The sequence below is a fragment of the Dasypus novemcinctus genome, chromosome 19 (assembly GCF_030445035.2).
Source record: "Dasypus novemcinctus isolate mDasNov1 chromosome 19, mDasNov1.1.hap2, whole genome shotgun sequence".
NCBI classification, from domain to species: domain Eukaryota; kingdom Metazoa; phylum Chordata; class Mammalia; order Cingulata; family Dasypodidae; genus Dasypus; species Dasypus novemcinctus.
This window is the reverse complement of record NC_080691.1, coordinates 37,224,833-37,242,812: the sequence shown is the minus strand read 5'-3', so window position 1 is coordinate 37,242,812 and position 17,980 is coordinate 37,224,833. Positions and strand designations below refer to the sequence as shown.

The 17,980-nt window shown below is 37.8% G+C and overlaps 1 protein-coding gene across 4 annotated transcripts in view; it reads left to right on the top strand.

The window, feature by feature from the left end:
- TTC28 (tetratricopeptide repeat domain 28) overlaps nt 1–17,980 on the top strand; it is an 876,415-nt gene that overhangs the window by 474,814 nt on the left and 383,621 nt on the right. For all 4 annotated transcript variants that reach the window (XM_004461701.5, XM_004461702.5, XM_012526449.4 and 1 more), the window contains one exon: nt 7,492–7,639. In XM_004461701.5, coding sequence (XP_004461758.2) covers nt 7,492–7,639 — 148 coding nt within the window. The remainder of the gene's footprint in view (nt 1–7,491; nt 7,640–17,980) is intronic.

Below are 17,980 nucleotides of genomic sequence, written 5' to 3'. Positions count from 1 at the left end.
GTAATACTTTTTTAATTTAAGATTTATTTATTTCTCTCCCCTTCCCCCCGTTGTCTGCTCTCTGTGTCCATTTGCTATGTGTTCTTCTGCGTCCACTTGCGTTATCTGGTGGAACTGGGAAACTGTGTCTCTTTTTTGTTGCGTCAGCTCTCCGTGTGTGGCACCACTCCTGGGCGGGCTGCGCTTTTTTCACATGGGGATGGCTCTCCTTGCAGGGCATACTCCTAGCATGTGGGGTACCCCTATGCAGGGGTGTCCCTGCGTGGCACAGCCCTCCTTGTGCACGGCAGCATTGTGCATGGACTAGCTTACCACATAGGTCAGGAGGCCATGGGGAATCAAGCCCTGGACCCTCCATATGGTAGGCAGATGCTCTATCAGTTGAACCACGTCTGCTTCCTTCAATAACACTTTAATACAACTAGTTTAAAATTAATTTTGGGAAAAGAGATAGCTAATATGATATTTAACAATCATAACTGAGAGTAGATTTCCTTTAGAAAATAATTTCCATAGGTGTACCAAAAGCCAAAGTTGGAGAGAAATACAATTCACAGATGCAGATTTGGTTTGAACATTATATTAGGCAATTTGGGCCTCTGACTCTGGGTTCCAAATGAAATAATTGTGTTTTCTAAAATAGCTTCCAATGTCTTGCCTGTGCTTTCAGCACACAATAAGACAAACTAGTAAGAAATAGAAGTGTAGATTTCTGGAAAGATAGGAATGATTGCTCCCAGCTGAGCAGGTAAAACACATTGCCACATGAAGAATGTGTTCTTTGCTGATTCGCAAGGTATTTTTTTTTTTAATATAAAGTGTCAGCAAATAGAAGCAAGAGAAAATTCACTTGAAAATGTCAGAAAATAAAAGAAGCATAGCAAATTGTAGTGCAGGTAAAAATCCATTTTAGCTAGCAAACAAACAAGCGTTGTCTGAAAAGCCTGCTGATGGCACCTTTTGTTTCTCTTTGATTTAAAGCCTCTTGCCTGTAATCTAATTAACATCGAACTGAGTTGCAAGTACAGTGGCCTGTTTGGTTCAATAATAATACATTTATATGAAAGGTTAATGAAATGAATTTTCCCTCCATCCAATTCATTAAAAATTGTTCTACAATCAACGGTTGCTAATGGACAGAGATTAAATATTCATGTTCATAAATTTTCTGTGTCATTTCTGATTTTCCTTCATTTCTGCCTCCATAGGTTGAATTTTGCAAGTATAAGAATTCCCAGACAAAAAGCTGATTTAGAGGTTAATTGCAGACCATTAATTCTTTTATCAAAGAGGCAGAATGGAATAGTAGAGAATATGCAGCAGGTTTGTCTCACTTCATAGCTTTATGTAATCACTCTCTTCTGTGCAGCAGTCATCATAAAAACTTCTTGTGGGATGTTGTGAGGGTTAGTGATAAACCATGGAAAGCACCTAGCACAATGCCTGGCACATAGTAGCTGTTCAATAAGTGATAACTAGAAAAGCTTCAGAAAATAAGAGTTCTACATATATGCAGTAAAACTGATGATAATTTATAGTGGCAGGGCTGATATAACAAGACTGGCTCTTCTTAATTCGAAAGTTTGCATCAGCCTTGGGCCTTCGAAAACCCTATAAAAATTCTAATAATCAATATAAAGGATAAAGTATCTGAAAGGAAGGAATATTTTTGTTCTTTCAGATGTATTTTTGTTCTTCCATTTTCTACCACCTCTTTCTTCTTTTCCATCCAAGCCAAAGGACTTTATTTAACTTGCATTTAATGATTGTTTCAAATGATGGATTTACTAGCAACTGGAGGCTACCTAATGAAATGACAAAGTGTAAACATTTTTAAAAGCAAATTTGGTTGAGATTTCTTGAAGATGTATTATCTGCTTTACTGCCTTTTTATTTTTTTAATTTTTTCTCTCCCCTTCCCCTGCCCTCCCAGTTGTCTGCTCTGTGTCCATTTGCTGTGTGTTCTGTGTCCGCTTGTATTCTTGTCAGTGGCACTGGGAATCTGTGTCTCTTTTTGTTGCGTCATCTTGCTGCGTCAGGTCTCCATGTGTGTGGCATCACTCCTGGGCGGGGTGCACTCCTTATGGGGTGCACTCCTTGCGTGTGGGGCTCCCCTATGTGGGAGACATGCAGGAGTCTGCATGGCACGGCATTCCTTGTGAGCATCAGCACTGCATGTGGGCCAGCTTGCCACACAGGTCAGGAGGCCCATGGGTTTGAACCCTGGACCTCCCATGTGGTAGGTGGATGCTCTATCAGTTGAGCCAAATCCACTTCCAAATATAAGTTAACAATTTCCTCAGTGACTCAAGGTGATCATTATGATAATTTTTGCATTGGACTTTAAATTTGAGTCTATTTTTCGAAAGCTTCCATGTATCATTTCTTCTCTCCTTTTTGTGCTTAATTTTTGTCAGCCCCTCACTCACTTTACCAAAGGTGATTATGTTTTATACTTCACACCTTAGTTAGTATCCTTTGAGGTCATCATTATCGTCCCCTCTATAGAAATGTAAGGTGAAGTTTGCTCAAGTTAAGTGGCTTGGCCAAAGGCACACAACTAAAAAGTAACCAAGATTGGATTCCGTGTCAGCCTTATAAGTCTCCTTTCTCTTCTACCACAACTTCCTTGGGAACAAACAGTATAGTGTCAGTCCAGGGCTTTTGTCATAGTTATTTCATTTGCTTAGTATATCCCCTTTCACTTTCTTCCTATTTAAATTTATGTTTGGAGGCTTAATGTTAGAGGAAGACCAAACCCTAGAACAGCATTGTCCAATACAGTAGCCACTAACCACTGTGACTATTTAAATGACATAAAATTTAAAAAAAAAAATTCTTAGACTAACCACACTTCAGGTGTTCAAAGGTCACATATTGCTAGCTAGTGACTACTATATTGGGCAGTAAAGAGAACATTTCCATTGTTGCAGAAAATTCTGTTGAGCAGTGCTGTTCTGGGTAATTTATCCTTAGGCTTAAATGAAACAAATACATAGCAAAAATGATTTGGATGTATGTATTCATGCAGGTGCCTATTTGAAGCAAGACTGCGAAAAGGTATTGAGGACATGCATCCTGTGCCTTCTTATTTATTTGTAAATGAAATGGCATAATGTATAATATGGAATATATAATGCAGTTAATAATAGGTAGTAAGTGTTTATTAACATTTTGCTTATATGATGAATATCTGTTTTAAATAATACAAGCTCTTTTTTTCCCCATATAATGCATTCCTAAAAAAGTATATGAAAGTCAAATATGTAGGATAAAATTAAGCAAATATCAAACAAAATACTCTTATGGCCAGGGAGTGGGGAATTCCTTCACAATTAAAAATAAAATCTCCAGTTATGCCTTTCCTTTAGCAATCAACTTTGAGATTTCCAATTTTTTTTTTTTTTTTACATATTCTCTTATTTTATCCTTCTCCATCACCATTGAACATAGTTGTTCTGTATAAATCCAATGATATTAAAGGTTTGCTAGTTTTGGTGCCCAGTAATCATTTTCATTTTTGTTCTAGTTATGATAAATTAGAGATCAATGCTGATTCTTTTTAAAAAACTAAAATCGGCACTCTTATGCTCCCTATTTCCACTCATTTTTAAATAAAGTAGTAAGGAAAAATTCAATAAAACAGTCATGTGATTTACAAATGTTGCTGAACAAAGATGGTGATGCTGTGGAAACTGTATGTTGGTAAGTGGTATGCTGCTATGCATAGGTAAAGATATTTATGCTTCAGAAAGTTGTAAAGAGGTTCAAATTCAAACTGTGAAATTAGGAATATGAAAGTCTAACATTTGAAAGCAGAGCTTATAATTATATATGACATATATTTTGAGCCAAGTGTAAGGTTATTGTTGGGTTTAGTGACAATTGTAAATCAGGAATGGATTGTTGAATGGATTGTTGAAAGTACTTTATTGATTCCAGGAGTACTTGAAGGGTGAAAAGCTTACTGATGTTTAGTCCTTGAGTGTTTTTCACTTTAAACCTCTGGGGATGAGAGGAATAGCCCCTTAATAAAAAGCAAATGTTAACAATAGTAACGATTTGTAAAAGCAGAGCTAAAACTTTTGTCATTGGTTACATTTTTACCCTTACTATCAATTAGCTGTTATTACAGCCAGCAATCAAGATATTTATACCACCACTGGGTCATTTATAGCTTTTAATATTCTTCCCCTCTAAACTTTGAGCACCTTGATTCCTGTCTTTTTTTCTTTGTGTTTGTGGTGTGCTTTATAGTGCCTGATGCTGCAGATTTTTAGGGAATGCTCAGTGAAGGAAGTAAGGAATGGAAACTTATTCTTGTAACCCTGTTGTCTTTATAATTTTTGTGAGGTTGTTTAGTAGTATATCTCTGTGAAATTTTTGTATTGAATAATAAAAAATCAGTGAATGACTGTGGACACTTGATCAGATGGTCATCATCCTACCTTCAGTCTAGTGAGTCAACCAAGTTCCTCTTCTTTCTGGCTAAAGTTTTAAGTTAAGGTTTTTGTTTGCCTCTCAGTAGGTGCTCTTATTTGTCAATCATTGTGATCCTTCTCCACCTGTTGCATAACCAGTAACTAGAATGTGGGGTATCCTGGGGGGTCCTGAGGCCAAGGAATGTATGATCTGGATTGGTTGGGCACCAAGTGTTCAACACTCTTGTAGGTCCTGGCTTCCCTTGGCATGCTGCACATATACTGCTGTGGCCCAGGCCTAAGTGATCAAAATTTGCCCCTCTCTCAGATGAAGCAGCTTGTGGGGAACTATTTGATGGTGGGTGGGAGAAAAATCAGTAGCAGATACCAGTAGGGGAGAAGCAGATAGATCATAGCAGGTCGCATCATTTTTATTTAAAGCTATGGTAAACAACTGTGACTACCAGCACATCTTGATCTTTCTTTGATTTGGAGGAGGTTGGGAGAGGATTCTATGGGTGTCTGCTACATCTCCTAAGACCTGATACTACCTGTGTTTTTTAATCACATGGTTTAGATTTTATCATGGAGGGATCTTTACAGCAATGTGAGGTCTCCACTCTATAGTTCCCCTGTTGCCTACAGTCTTTTATGGAGCGAGAGAAGTGAATGAAGCAATGATAGGAATTGAATAATAGGATACTGTATAATAAACTATTTAAAATATTTATTGGATACCTCTTGTATTCTGTTAGTCTATAATTGTGCTCTGGTTATATTAAAATCGCTGATGATTCTTTTCTCATTAACTAGTAATAATGAAAATAGCTAAAGTTATTGAAAACGTACTCGTCAAGCACTGTGCTGAATGCTCTTCATTCCATTACAGTAACCCACAATCTAGGTTTTTATCATCATCAGCTTAAATTCTGTAGTAGCATATGTCTCACAAAAGCATAGACAACTAATTTTTATTCAACCAGCTATTTGTACGTGCAATGAGTATTGCATGGGAAAAAATTGGAAGAACCTCACTATGAATTTGGGCAGGGGTTTGTTAGCGCTTGACTTACTGTGCTATCTTGACAGGGAGACAACTCTAAGCTTTCAACTGAGAAAATCTTGTAAAGTTGGGTGGGGAATCCTGGAAGGGCATAAGGGAAGAGGAGACCAAAAGAGAGCCTTGAGCATTTACTTCTATGCCTTTTAAGAATATCTTCTCCTGAAGAAAGGAAGTGAAGAATGTGGGAGCAATTGTACATTCTTATCTTTTCTCATCCAAATTCTTAATGTCCTAAAAACAAACAAATAAACAAACAAAAAAACCATGCACACTCTTCTTGAGCTGCTGTGAACTTGATACCATAACTTGAATTTGACACTGAACTTTGCTTATCTTCTAAAGGGTAGATAAATCATGCTTTTCAGTGATTTCATTTGGTAGGCAGAGTCTGTTGCTTTCTCAGTAATAAATGATAATGTTTTGCTTTAAATATTCAAGAAATTATCAAAGTCATTGAGAGTAAATTTAAGAATTTTGCATTTCTCATAATACATACCTGAAATCAATTACAAGACAATTTTTGTCTGTCTCCATAAATGATAATTGCAGTTTTCAGATATTTAACATATATATTTAAGTTTATCTTTAATATAGCATTTCTAGAATTTTTAAACTATGGTTATTTTTAGTTGGAATATTTTATATATTTGCCTTTTGGATCATAGTAGCCACCTAAGATGTAAAATGAAAAAGGTAGTGAAAAATGCCTGTAAACACATTAAAGATTAAAACAGCACCTGAGTCCAGTGAAAGGAAGTGATCTTATGAATTAGTAATGAAAATGCATTTCCAGGTTATAGGCTTACTGGGCTGCGTTTTAACAGCTGCTGATAGTTTAAACTAATAGAAGCCTGAATAGCCCTTAATAATCTGAGCATTCATTCAGGCAGGCTTATGGACTGTTTCTTAATAGAAACACTGGATAGTATTGCCTATCTTAAATTACCTCAAAGGGTAGTTATAAAAATGAAATAAGATAAGGTAAGCAAATATACTTTGTAAATATGAAAAGTGCTCTCTAGCTCTCATGTATACGTGTGTGTAATATTAAATTATAAACTTATGTGTTGTTTATTGAGCAGTAGTTTTAAGAATTGTTAAAAACTTTATTAAAATTCCATGAATACAATTTGTGATAATTTCAAAGTATTTTGGACTGAAAAAGTCAAGTGTATGTTAAAAACAGTATTGTTACAGGATTTAGATTACATGGGAAGCTAAATATTTTAGAAGCAGATGTTGAAATGTAAATAATGTATGAATGTGTTAATATATCATTTTTATTTATTACTTAATCCTTTTTATTCAATAAAATTCTTTGGCCTTTTCTTCAATTAGCCAGAAGAAGGGATGTTTTCCTATAGTCATACATGATAATACTAGTTTTTTCCAATTGAAGAAGAGAAAGGACAATAATCTTACTTTGTTTCTAAGCAAAGCATACATATTTTAGACAAGTACTTTTAAATATTATGTCTGAAACATCAAAAGGTATGTAGCCATATTATGTTATTATTAAAATTACCTTAATCACACATTGATTTTTCCACTTTAATTACGTAAGGGGAAATATAAGAAATGGAATTGGAGTATCTCTCATGTGTCTTCCACTGTACCAGATACTTATGTGAGATTAGTATAAAGAAATCTCCAAATCTCTGTCCTAGAGGGGCTTATGATATTAAAGGTGGGATAAAACATATTTTCAAGATTTTCAATAAAAAATAAAAATAATATGGGAACAAATACCAAAGAATGTGGTAAAATTTATAAGTGTTCTGGAAGTGAAAAGAGTGAAAGTTTTAAATGTAAGTTGCTTGGCAGAAGTATGCTTGCATTTTATGTTAGAAGAATCAGATTTGATTACTGACTGTTTAGTTGGTTTTGCAGCCAAGACCATCTTCAATCTTAGTTTTGCTGGACTGTTATTCTAATAAAGAATCACTGTCATCCTGTTGAAACACAGTATAATAAGTAAAGTATGCATTATCTTTCCCTTATTTCCAGGCATACTTCCGACAGGGTGTTGCCCTCCAGTACCTTGGACGTCATGCCGATGCCCTGGCAGCCTTTGCATCGGGGCTGGCTCAGGACCCGAAGAGTCTTCAACTTCTGGTGGGGATGGTAGAAGCTGCCATGAAATCTCCCATGAGAGGTAAATATAATAAAATTGGTTGGTCTGACATTAATTTAAAATAGAACGTTTCTTGGCTCCCAAGAATTTAGTCTCAGGCACTGAGAACTGATATGGTATCAAATTTTCCAAGATCTGCTGTTTTAGAAAAATCAAGAAAAATCAAGGATCACTGTTGATAGTTGACATTAATGAGGTAGAATGGGATGGTAGAAAGATCATAGCCCTGGAAGTTGATTGATATAGGTTCTATTCTTGAATTTTTCATTAATTGTATGACTTTGGGTGACTGAGTTGACTTTCCTGGGTTTTAGGATTATTTAAATAATTCCTATGATTTTTAATTTTTTTAAATTTTTTTATTCCCCCCCTTGTGGCTTGCTTGCTCTCTGCTCTCTGTGTCCATTTGCTGCATGCTCTTCTGTATTGTTGTTTTTTTAAACTTGTCTCCCTTTTTGTTGTGTTGCTTGCTCACTAGGCAGTATTCCATAGCTCTTGTGGGCCAGTGGCTCTTCATGTTGTGCAGGCGAGCCTGCCTTCACAAGGAGGCCCTGGGACGCAAACCTAGGGCCTCCCATATGGTAGACGGGAGCCCAACTGATTGAGCCTCAGCTGCTTCCCTACTATGATTTTTGTAGTTCTAAGATTCTTTAATTCTAATTAATAACACCTCTAAGAGTAAATTGTTTTGCCCAGGTGGACAAATATGCCTTTTAGAAATAATAAAATAAGAGAAGACATTAGACATTCTACTATTTCATAAAGAAATATGGATCTAACTGTAGGCTTTGACATTTTTCAGAGGAGCATTAAAAGATTACATTGGATTAAAAGGAGAGCAGAGAGAGAAACCGGCAGATAAACACTAGTTTACATTTGTTCTCCCTGTCATTACTTCCACTTTATACCAATTGGTGTCCTTGAAAAACAAGAGAATAGGTTGAAAATAGTACCATGGTGGTTAAAGGAGATCTAAGATCCCTAGGAGATCTTGGAGATCTAAGAACAGCGTGGCTTCACTTGGAGGAACATTGATTTTGAGGAGTGAGCCCTTAGGATAATTTCGGCTGAAAGTGTACACTCGTTGTCACTTTTGGGGCATAATAGAGATTCTAAGGCAAATAGTAGACAGTTTATAGTGTTTCATATTAATTAGGTTCTGTCAAGTAGAACTCTATTGTCTCTGAAATTAGTTTACATTTTTTCATAAAAAATTTTATGGAAGTACCATTATACATTTTATCTAGTTTTGAAAATGTTTATGACATTAGATCTTTTATTATAGTTGCTAGCATGTACTTGGCTCAAAATATATGCTAAATAAAGGTTTGAGCTATATGGTACTCGTGTGGCCTCAGGTTAATGCATAAGTATTAAAAATAATCTCCTGAAAGTTGGACATTTCTTGTTTTAGAAAAAAAATGAGTAAGGAAACCTTTCTTCATGCAGTTTTATAACCCTGTACAAAGTTGAGTCTTTGCTGGAGCAACCTAATGGCTTTTCCCACTGGGAGCCCGCTGTTAATAAATTCTGACTTAGAACAGATGCACCATGGAGCTCCAGGGCTTAGGGGGAAAATGGACAACAACAACAAAAATCAGTCTGTCTTTCCTTTCCGTTTTTCTAGTATTTTCTTGTTCTCCCTATCCATGTAAATTTCCACAAGGAATTTACATAGAATGTTTTTTATTACTTCATAAAGTAATATATTCATGAAGACATACTTTATTCTAAGGTCTTTCTGCTCTTGCCTTAGAATATTGGAGTGATTGTGTTGAGATCAGGAAAATCATATTACCTTTTTGCCTTTGCAGCAATTTGTTTAGAGAAATGTAAGGAACTCTCCTCTGCATTGCAAGAAATAGCTCAGAACTGCTGTTACCCTTAGGGTTTTCTGTGCCATGTTCTTTCCCATCTTGCAGTGAGTGACCTAAAGTTGACCCTGGAGAAGGCGGCTTCTTACAGGTGCCTGGAGGACCTCAATATTTTCTTGTCTTAAGGCAATTTAATTTACCTTGTTTATTTTTAGCTTTGCTTTACCACTGTATCTATTACAGGTGGACTTCCTTTATCAACTTTATAGAAATTGTTGCTTTGCATGGTGTGGTTCTATGCACAATCCCCCATTTTAATGACCTCTCTTTGAAATTTATAAAATTTATGAAATCTGTCATCATTTGCTGCCCATTTTTTCCTCACTGTTTTAGCCTCCTGTGGCTTTCTAAGTTTCTGCCATTGTTGCATAGCTGTATGTCTGGGTCACTTTACATAGAGATTTGATCTGTTGTGTTATTTATGTTTTGTACTTCTAAAATGCAATAGAAAAACTTCTTAGTCCAGGTGCTTCTATAAGCCAAAAAACCTCCCATAATATGCCCAGCATTCCTGTGGTTTGGTCTTTTTAGAGGTTTCAAGTTTATTATTTTATATATATATATTTTTTAAGTCAGAGCCAGCCTATATTTATATACCCTTGTTTTGAACTAAATATGTTATACTTAAGCACATTGAAATGCTTTTGATTTTTATTGTTGTTGCCTGTATTTCTAATTGAATTAAATCTGTTTTGCTTGATTTTTGTGTTTTCACTTGTGCTCACAAATCAGATATTTGTTAAACTAGTTTCTCATGTGGACATTTTTACATCATTATATAGAATGTATTTACCTTAGATCATTAATGAAACTATTTATATAAGAAAAAATATAAAATGATGCTCTTTGTCATGACTTACCAAGTTATCCTTTTACTATTTTCTATTTCTCCTTTTTAGATAGTCTTTCAGCAGTTTCAGTTCACTGTATCTTATAAATGTTTAAGCACATTTGGATGTTGTAGCATACTACTACTGCCAACCGTGAATTTAATAATATAATTACAAACTGAGATTGCGCTTACCTTTATTTGTTTCTCTGAAAACACCAGGGCTGCTGCTTGCTTAGGGTTCTCTTGTGTATATTTTCTTTCCTGCCATTAATTCAGTAATCTAAAGACTATTACATTTATGGGCTGTCACCTGTCGTGGTGTTTCCATCAGCTCGAGAGCATCCAAGGAAGCTGATTTTTTGAACTGCTGATGGAAAATGGCTGTTGAATGTATAAGCTTTTGTTTCAGAATCAAGTTCGGGCTCACCTTTTGTTTACCTATTGTCCATCCTCCATGAACTCTTACCCTCTGATTCTCTTTTAGGTGGCAGTCACTTTTCACAGGAGGTCTGTTTCTGAAATTTTATGTTAACATCATAGGCTTTTTTCCCTAGAATATTAGAATCTAATTCCAGCTCTGCCATTCCAGTGACTGAGCATGGTTGCTTCCTTTCTACCCCTCAGTCCTTATCTGTAAAGGGAAATAATATCTATCACCTAATGTTGTTTTGAAAATCAAGCACTAGAATGTAAAGGCAGCTTCCTTGTATGACACCTCCTCCTCTTCAGGGTGATACCCTTAGTTTCACTGAAGAGCAGAAGGAGCCATGGTGTCAGCCTCACTCCTGCATCCAGGGTCCACAGAGTGTCTCGAGTATGGAGCACTACATAGGATGGGAGGCCCCTGGGCACACTCACTGGGAGCGTCATCCTCAGGCCTCAGTGCCAGGAAAGGCTTTTTCTCCTGCATGCTAGTGTATTTCTATCTAAAATGTTCTTGGAGGGTTTTTTGTTTTTCATTTTTTTCATTTTCACATTTTAATTTTATTATTATCTTTTTTTTTTAAATATATGGATCACACCAAATGTTACATTAAAAATTATAAGAGGTTCCCATATACCCCACTCCCCACACTCCTCACTCCTCCCACATCGACAGTTCTTTCATTAATGTGTTGCATTCATTGTATTTGATGAGTACATTTTGAAGCATTGCTACAAAGCATGGGTTATGGTTTATGTTGTAGTTTACACTCTCTCCCAGTCCATTCAGTGGGTTATGGCAGGATATGTAGTGTCCTGCAACTGTCCCTGCAATATCATTGAGGACAACTCCAAGTCCTGAAAATGCCCCAATATCACACCTCTTTTTCCTTCTCCCTGCCTTCAGCAATTCCTGTGGCCAGTGTCTCCACATCAATGATATAATTTCTTCCATTTCTAGAGTCACAATATTTCTATATTAGAATACCAGTAAGTCCACTCTAATCTTTATTTTATTCCTCCATCCTGAAGACCTTGGGATGGCAATGTCCGGCTTCACCTTTAAATTGAGAGGGGGCTTAGATCCCACATGGGTAATGGGTGGAATTCTCCTGCTTACAGCTGTAGACTCTCTCAGTTCCCTGGTGGGGTGGTTGACCATCTTCACCTCCCTGTTAGCTGACCTGGATAAGTCCAGCGAACTAGAGAGTAGGTGTTGCAACTCTGCTGAGGCTCAGGGCCCAGCTGGCATATAAACAGTCCAAGATTCAAGTATCCTGAGCATACATCAACCCTAGCGCCAACCACAGGTTCAGTGAAAGTGACAGAAGAGGCATGCGTAGAGAGGTCACTTCTGAGTCCCACTCCATACTCAGGAGCACATATTCCAAAGTTAGGCCCACTGGCAAGGCACTGAACTCCAGAGCCATCTGTCATGACAGTACGGCCTGGGTGTCTCCATAGCCCTCCATACAACCTGGGGTTGTATCTACTTTGACCGTCTCTGAGATCCTACTGAGAATGTGTGTAAGTGTGACCCCTCTGATGACCTCCTGACTCATTTTGAAGTCTCTTAGCCATATAAACTCGTTTGTCTTTACCATTTCCCCCTTTCATTCAAGGTCTTTGTCTAATTGAGTCACCAGCTGGTGCATGGTAGTAATCCTTTGGCTCATCCCTGGAAGTCATGTTCCACACTGCGGGGAGAGTAATGCATTTACATGCTGAGTTTGGCTTAGAGAGTGGCCACATTTGAGCAACATGGAGGCTCTCAGGGAGTAACTCTTAGGCACCCTGCAGCTCTAGCCCTAATTGAAATTTCAAGCACACAGGCTCATAAGCATAGTCATCAGTATCAAGGGCCCATCATTGGACGTTCCTTCTTTACTAGTCTTTGCCCTTGTCCTTGGAGGATTGTTGCTGCTCCATTGGGGAGTTCCCAGAAGGGGAACTCAGCACTCCCTCAGTTGTGTGAAATTCTACCCCCTATGTCAATACCAATGAACATTTGAACATATCTATAGACCTTATATGCATGCCCTGAAGAACTCCCTCCCACCCATACATCCCCCATCAGTGACACCCCACATCAGTGCTCCTCCCTTTCCATAGTTGAACCCCTCTGTGATCCAAAACTTCTTCAAAAATGAAGTCTAATATATTGCCAAATTCAATTAATAGGAAAATAAAATGGTAATGATAGGTTTAAAGATTAGAAATAGAATATATAATAATTTAGAAAACCTAAAATAAAGTAAAAAATAAATTGGGGTATTAAAAAAATGAAAAATATCATAAGAAAAAAATTTTTTTGATGTTTTGCCTTTCATCACTGTAATAGGTGTTTCCCTGTACATACAGAGGCATGGCAATCTCTTCCATTTCTTCCTCAATGTCTACACCCCTTTTTTTTGTTAGGTCTTCAAAAAAGTTTTAGGTCACAGTAAAATAACATATAGAATATAGGGAATTCCCATATACTCAATATCAAACCCTTTTCCCCTTTCCCCAGCAATGATATTTTTACCTGTGAATGTTACATTTGCTGCAACTGATGCATAGGTATTGAAACATAGCTACCAACCATGGTTCCATATGGTTTACATTATGGTTTACATTTGAGACTGTATACTTTTATAAATTTTCAGTTGCCTTATTGTTTACATTATAGTTTACATTTTAGACTATATACCTCTATAGATTTTTGGTGATATTTAACATGGACTGTATCCATCATTGCAGGATTATGCAGAATACTTCCATTGCTGCCTAGTTACAACATCTTCCAACTATTCTATTCCTCTTTCCCCCTTCCCTCAGGGCCCACAGTGACCACCAAGCTTCACTGCTTAAAGGGAAAGATTCATAGACACTTGCAACAATGCTGAGGGCTTGACACACTATTCTGACCTTTTCTTTTGGGAGCCACCCAGGCTCTCTAGAGACACCATCCCCTCTGTTTGAGAACATCAGGCCTCCCCAGAATGGGGACATAACACCTTCCCACTCATTGTATGGGTCTCCACCCACTGATATAACACACTATGACATGATAAGCACTCACACTTTCCCTGGAAGCCTGCCCCAGGTGCACCCTGTGCCAGATGCCCCATATCAAACATCTGAAACCAGTAACGCTTCCTTATTATATTTTCCAAAGAATTTTCTCAACATTATAGTTTCCACCACATACCCAACAACCTCCCATATTCACTTGCCCCCCCCACCCTCCCTCTAATTCCTTGGACCATCTGATCCATCCTCCCAACCTTATTCCCACAGAAGCCTGCAAAGCCCAACCCAATAGTATCCCTATGCCTCCATCTTATCCCTTCACTGTACAACTACCTACCTCCACTTTATCATAGATTTCATCCCTGTGGGCATTGGCTGACAACCTTCCTCTCCCCCCCATTTCCTGTAATCCTGTCTTCCAGTCTCTAGCTCTTGGGACAACTTGATTTGCTTAATTTGTATCAGATGTAGTATTTATCATTCAATGCCTGACTTGCTTTACTCAACATTAGGTCCTTAAGATTCTTCCATGTCATCCTGTGTGTTAGTACTGTATTCCTTTTTATTTATTTATTTTTTTAATGTTACATTAAAAAAATATGAGTTCCCCATATACCCTCCACCCCCCTCACCCCACTCCTCCCACATCAACAACCTCTTTCATCATCGTGACACATTCATGTGTTTGGTGAATACATTTTGGAGCACTGCTGTACCACATGGATAGTGGTTTACATTGTAGTTTACACTCTCACCCAGGCCACTGTATTCCTTTTTACAGCAGAGTAGTTTTCCATTGTATGTATGTACCACATTTTGTTTATCCTTTCATTTGTTGATGGGCATTTGGGTTGATTCCAACTTTTGGCAGTAGTGAATAATGCTGCTATGAACATTAGTGTGCATATATCAGTTTGTGTCCTTGTTTTCAGTTCTTCGGGTGTTTATCCAGAAGTGGAATTGCTTGGTCATATGGCAAATCTACAGCTAGTTTTTTGAGGAACCGCCAAACTGTCCTCCATAATGGCTGGATCCTACATTCCCACCAGCAGTTGCTGAGGCTTCTTATTCCTCCATGTCCTCTCTAACATTTGTAGTCTTCAGTTTTTTTAATAGCTGCTCGTCTAATGGGTGTAAGATGGTATCTCATTGTAGTTTTGTTTTACATTTCCGTAAAAGCTAAGTGACGTTGAGCATCTTTTCATGTGCTTTTTAGCCATTTGTATTTCTTCTTTGGAGAAGCATCTGTTCAAATCTCTTGCCCATTTTTCAAATGGGTTTTTTGTCTTTTTTATTTTCAAGATATAGGATTTCTTTATATATGCTGGATATTAGTCTCCTATCAGCTATATGGTTATCAAATATTTTCTCCGCAGCGGCAATCCTCCAGGTGCAACGGCAAGAACCAGGAAGGAAGGAGGGCCCAACAGTGGGCTCGTGATACTAATGGTTACACTTTTGAGCCTATACACCTGCAATAAGAACAAGGCCTAGAGTAGCATTGTGCCTGGGGGTTTCCTCCTGACAGCCTGCATGTTATTCAAATGTGGCCACTCTCACAGCCAAACTCAGCGTGTAGATGCAATGCATTCCCCCCAGCGTGGGACACGACACCCGGGGATGAGCCTCCCTGGCACCGAGGGATCACTACCACATACCAGCTGAAGAAGCAACTATAAAATGACCTTGAATTAAAGATTCAATGCGGAACAGCAGAATATACCTGTCTACATATAATGACATGACTTCGGGAAGCTGTTTGACCTAATGTAAGGGGGAAATGGAAAGGAGAAATGAGATTATAAGGCTGTGAGTCTCTAAAAAAGAGTCTGGAGGTTGTCAGAAGGAATACCCCTATGTACAACTGAACAGAGTCTAAGAGACAGATAAGGTAGATACAACCCCAGGTATTGGTTCTTTTGAGGGATAAAGAGACCCACGGGTTCTATGGTCATGGCAGAAGGGGTTCACTGCCATGACAGATAGCCCTTCTTTGGAGCTGGTGTTTCTGCATGATGGAATTGGACTCAGAGGGGATCTCTTTTCACAAGACTTGCATGCCACTTTATTGGAATTGTAGTCGGTGCTGGGTTTAAGATATATGTAGGGGATTTGAATCTCTGGACTGATAATATGACACCCAGGCCCAGAGCCTCAACAGACTTCAGCTCCTACACTTTGATTTATTGGACTTACTCCACTCAGCTAACATGGAGTTGAAGAAGGTCAACCACCACAACATGGAGCCTAGAGTGTCTACAACTGGAAGCGGGAGGAGTGCATCCAGTACCCATATGGAATCTAAGCCCTCACTTGACATAGATGTGCAATGGACACAACCAATCCAATGTCCACAGAGAAAATGTGGAATGGGTGTGGGAACGGTAGCCATGGTGGCTGCTGGGTGTGGGGAACGGGAGGAAGAGATGAGATGTGGAGGCGTTTTTGGGACGTGGAGTTGTCCTGGATAGTGCTTCACGGACAATTACGGGACATTATAGATCCCCCCAGGGCCCACTGGATGGAACGTGAGAGAGTCTGGGCTATGATGTGGACCATTGACTATGGGGTGCAGTGATGCTCAGAGATGAACTTACCAGGTGCAATGGATGTGTCATGATGATGGGAGAGAGTGTTGCTGTGGGGGGAGTGGGGGGCGGGGGCGGTGGGGTTGAATGGGACCTCATATTTTTCATAATGTAATTTAAAAATAAATAAATAAAAGATTAAAAAAAATATTTTCTCCTATTAGGTAGGCTGTCTTTTCACTTTCTTGATAAACTCCTTTAAGGTGCAAAAGGCTTTAATTTTGAGGTAGTCCCATTTATCTGTTTTTTCTTCTGTTGCTCATGCTTTGGGTGTGATCATGAAGCCATTTCCTATTACAAGGTCCTGTAGATGCTTCCCAAATTGTCTTCCAAGGTCTTAATCGTCTTGGCTCTTATATTTAGGTCTTTGATCCATCTTGAGTTGATTTTTGTATAAGGTATGAGATGGTAATCCTCTTTGATTCTTTTGCATATAGATATCCAGTTCTCTAAGCTTCATTTGTTGAAGAGGCCATTCTCTCCCAGTTGAGTGGGCTTGGTGGTGGTGTTGAATATCAGATGACTGTATGTGTGAGTATATATATCGAAACTCTCAGTTTGGTTCCATTGGTCAGTATGTCTATCCTTGTGCCAATACTATGTGTTTTGACCACCGTAGCTTTGTAGTATGTTTCAAAGTTAGGTAATGTGATTCCTCCAATTTCATTTTTCTTTTTCAATATGTCTTTGGCTGTTTGGGGCCTCTTTCCCTTCCAAATAAATTTCATAGTTAGTTTTTCCAGTTCCTTAAAAAATGCTGTGTTGGTTTTTATTGGCATTGCATTAAATCTGTAGATCAGTTTGGTTAGGATAGACATCTTAATGATATTTAGTCTTCCTACTCATGAACAGGGAATATTCTTACATTCATTTAAGTCTTCTTTGATTTCCTTTAACTGTGTTGTGTAGTTTTGTGCAGATAAGTCTTTTACTCTTTAGTTAAATTTATTCCTAGGTTTTTGATTTTTTTATTTACTATTGTAAATGGTATTTTTTTTTCTTGATTTCATCCTCAGATTATTATTGGTGTACAGAAATGCTACTCATTTTTGTGCATTGATCTTATAACCTGTGACTTTACTGAACTCATTTACAAGTTCTAGAAGCTTTGTTGTAGATTTCTCAGGGCTTTTTATGTATAGGATCATGTCATCTGTAAATAGTGAAATTTTGACTTCTTCCTTTCCTATTTCGATGACTTTTATATCTGTTTTTTGCCTCCATGCTCAAGCAAGTACTTCTAACACAGTATTAAATAGGAGGGGTGATAGTGGGTATCCTTGTCTTGTTCCTGATCTTAGACATAAAGATTTTAGGATTTCACCACTATAAATGATGTTACCTCTGGGTTTTTCATATATATCCTTTATCATATTCAGAAAGTTTCCTTCTATTCCAATCTTTTGCAGTGTTTCTATCAAGAAAGTGTGCTGTATTTTGTCAAATGCTTTTTCTGCATCTATCGATATGATAATGTGATTTTTTCCTTCAATCTATTTATATGGTGTATTACATTAATTGATTTTCTTATGTTGACCCATCCTTGCATACCAGGAATGAAACCCACTTGGTCATGGTGTATAATTCGTTTGATGTGTTGTTGAATACGATTAGTAAGTATTTTGTTGAG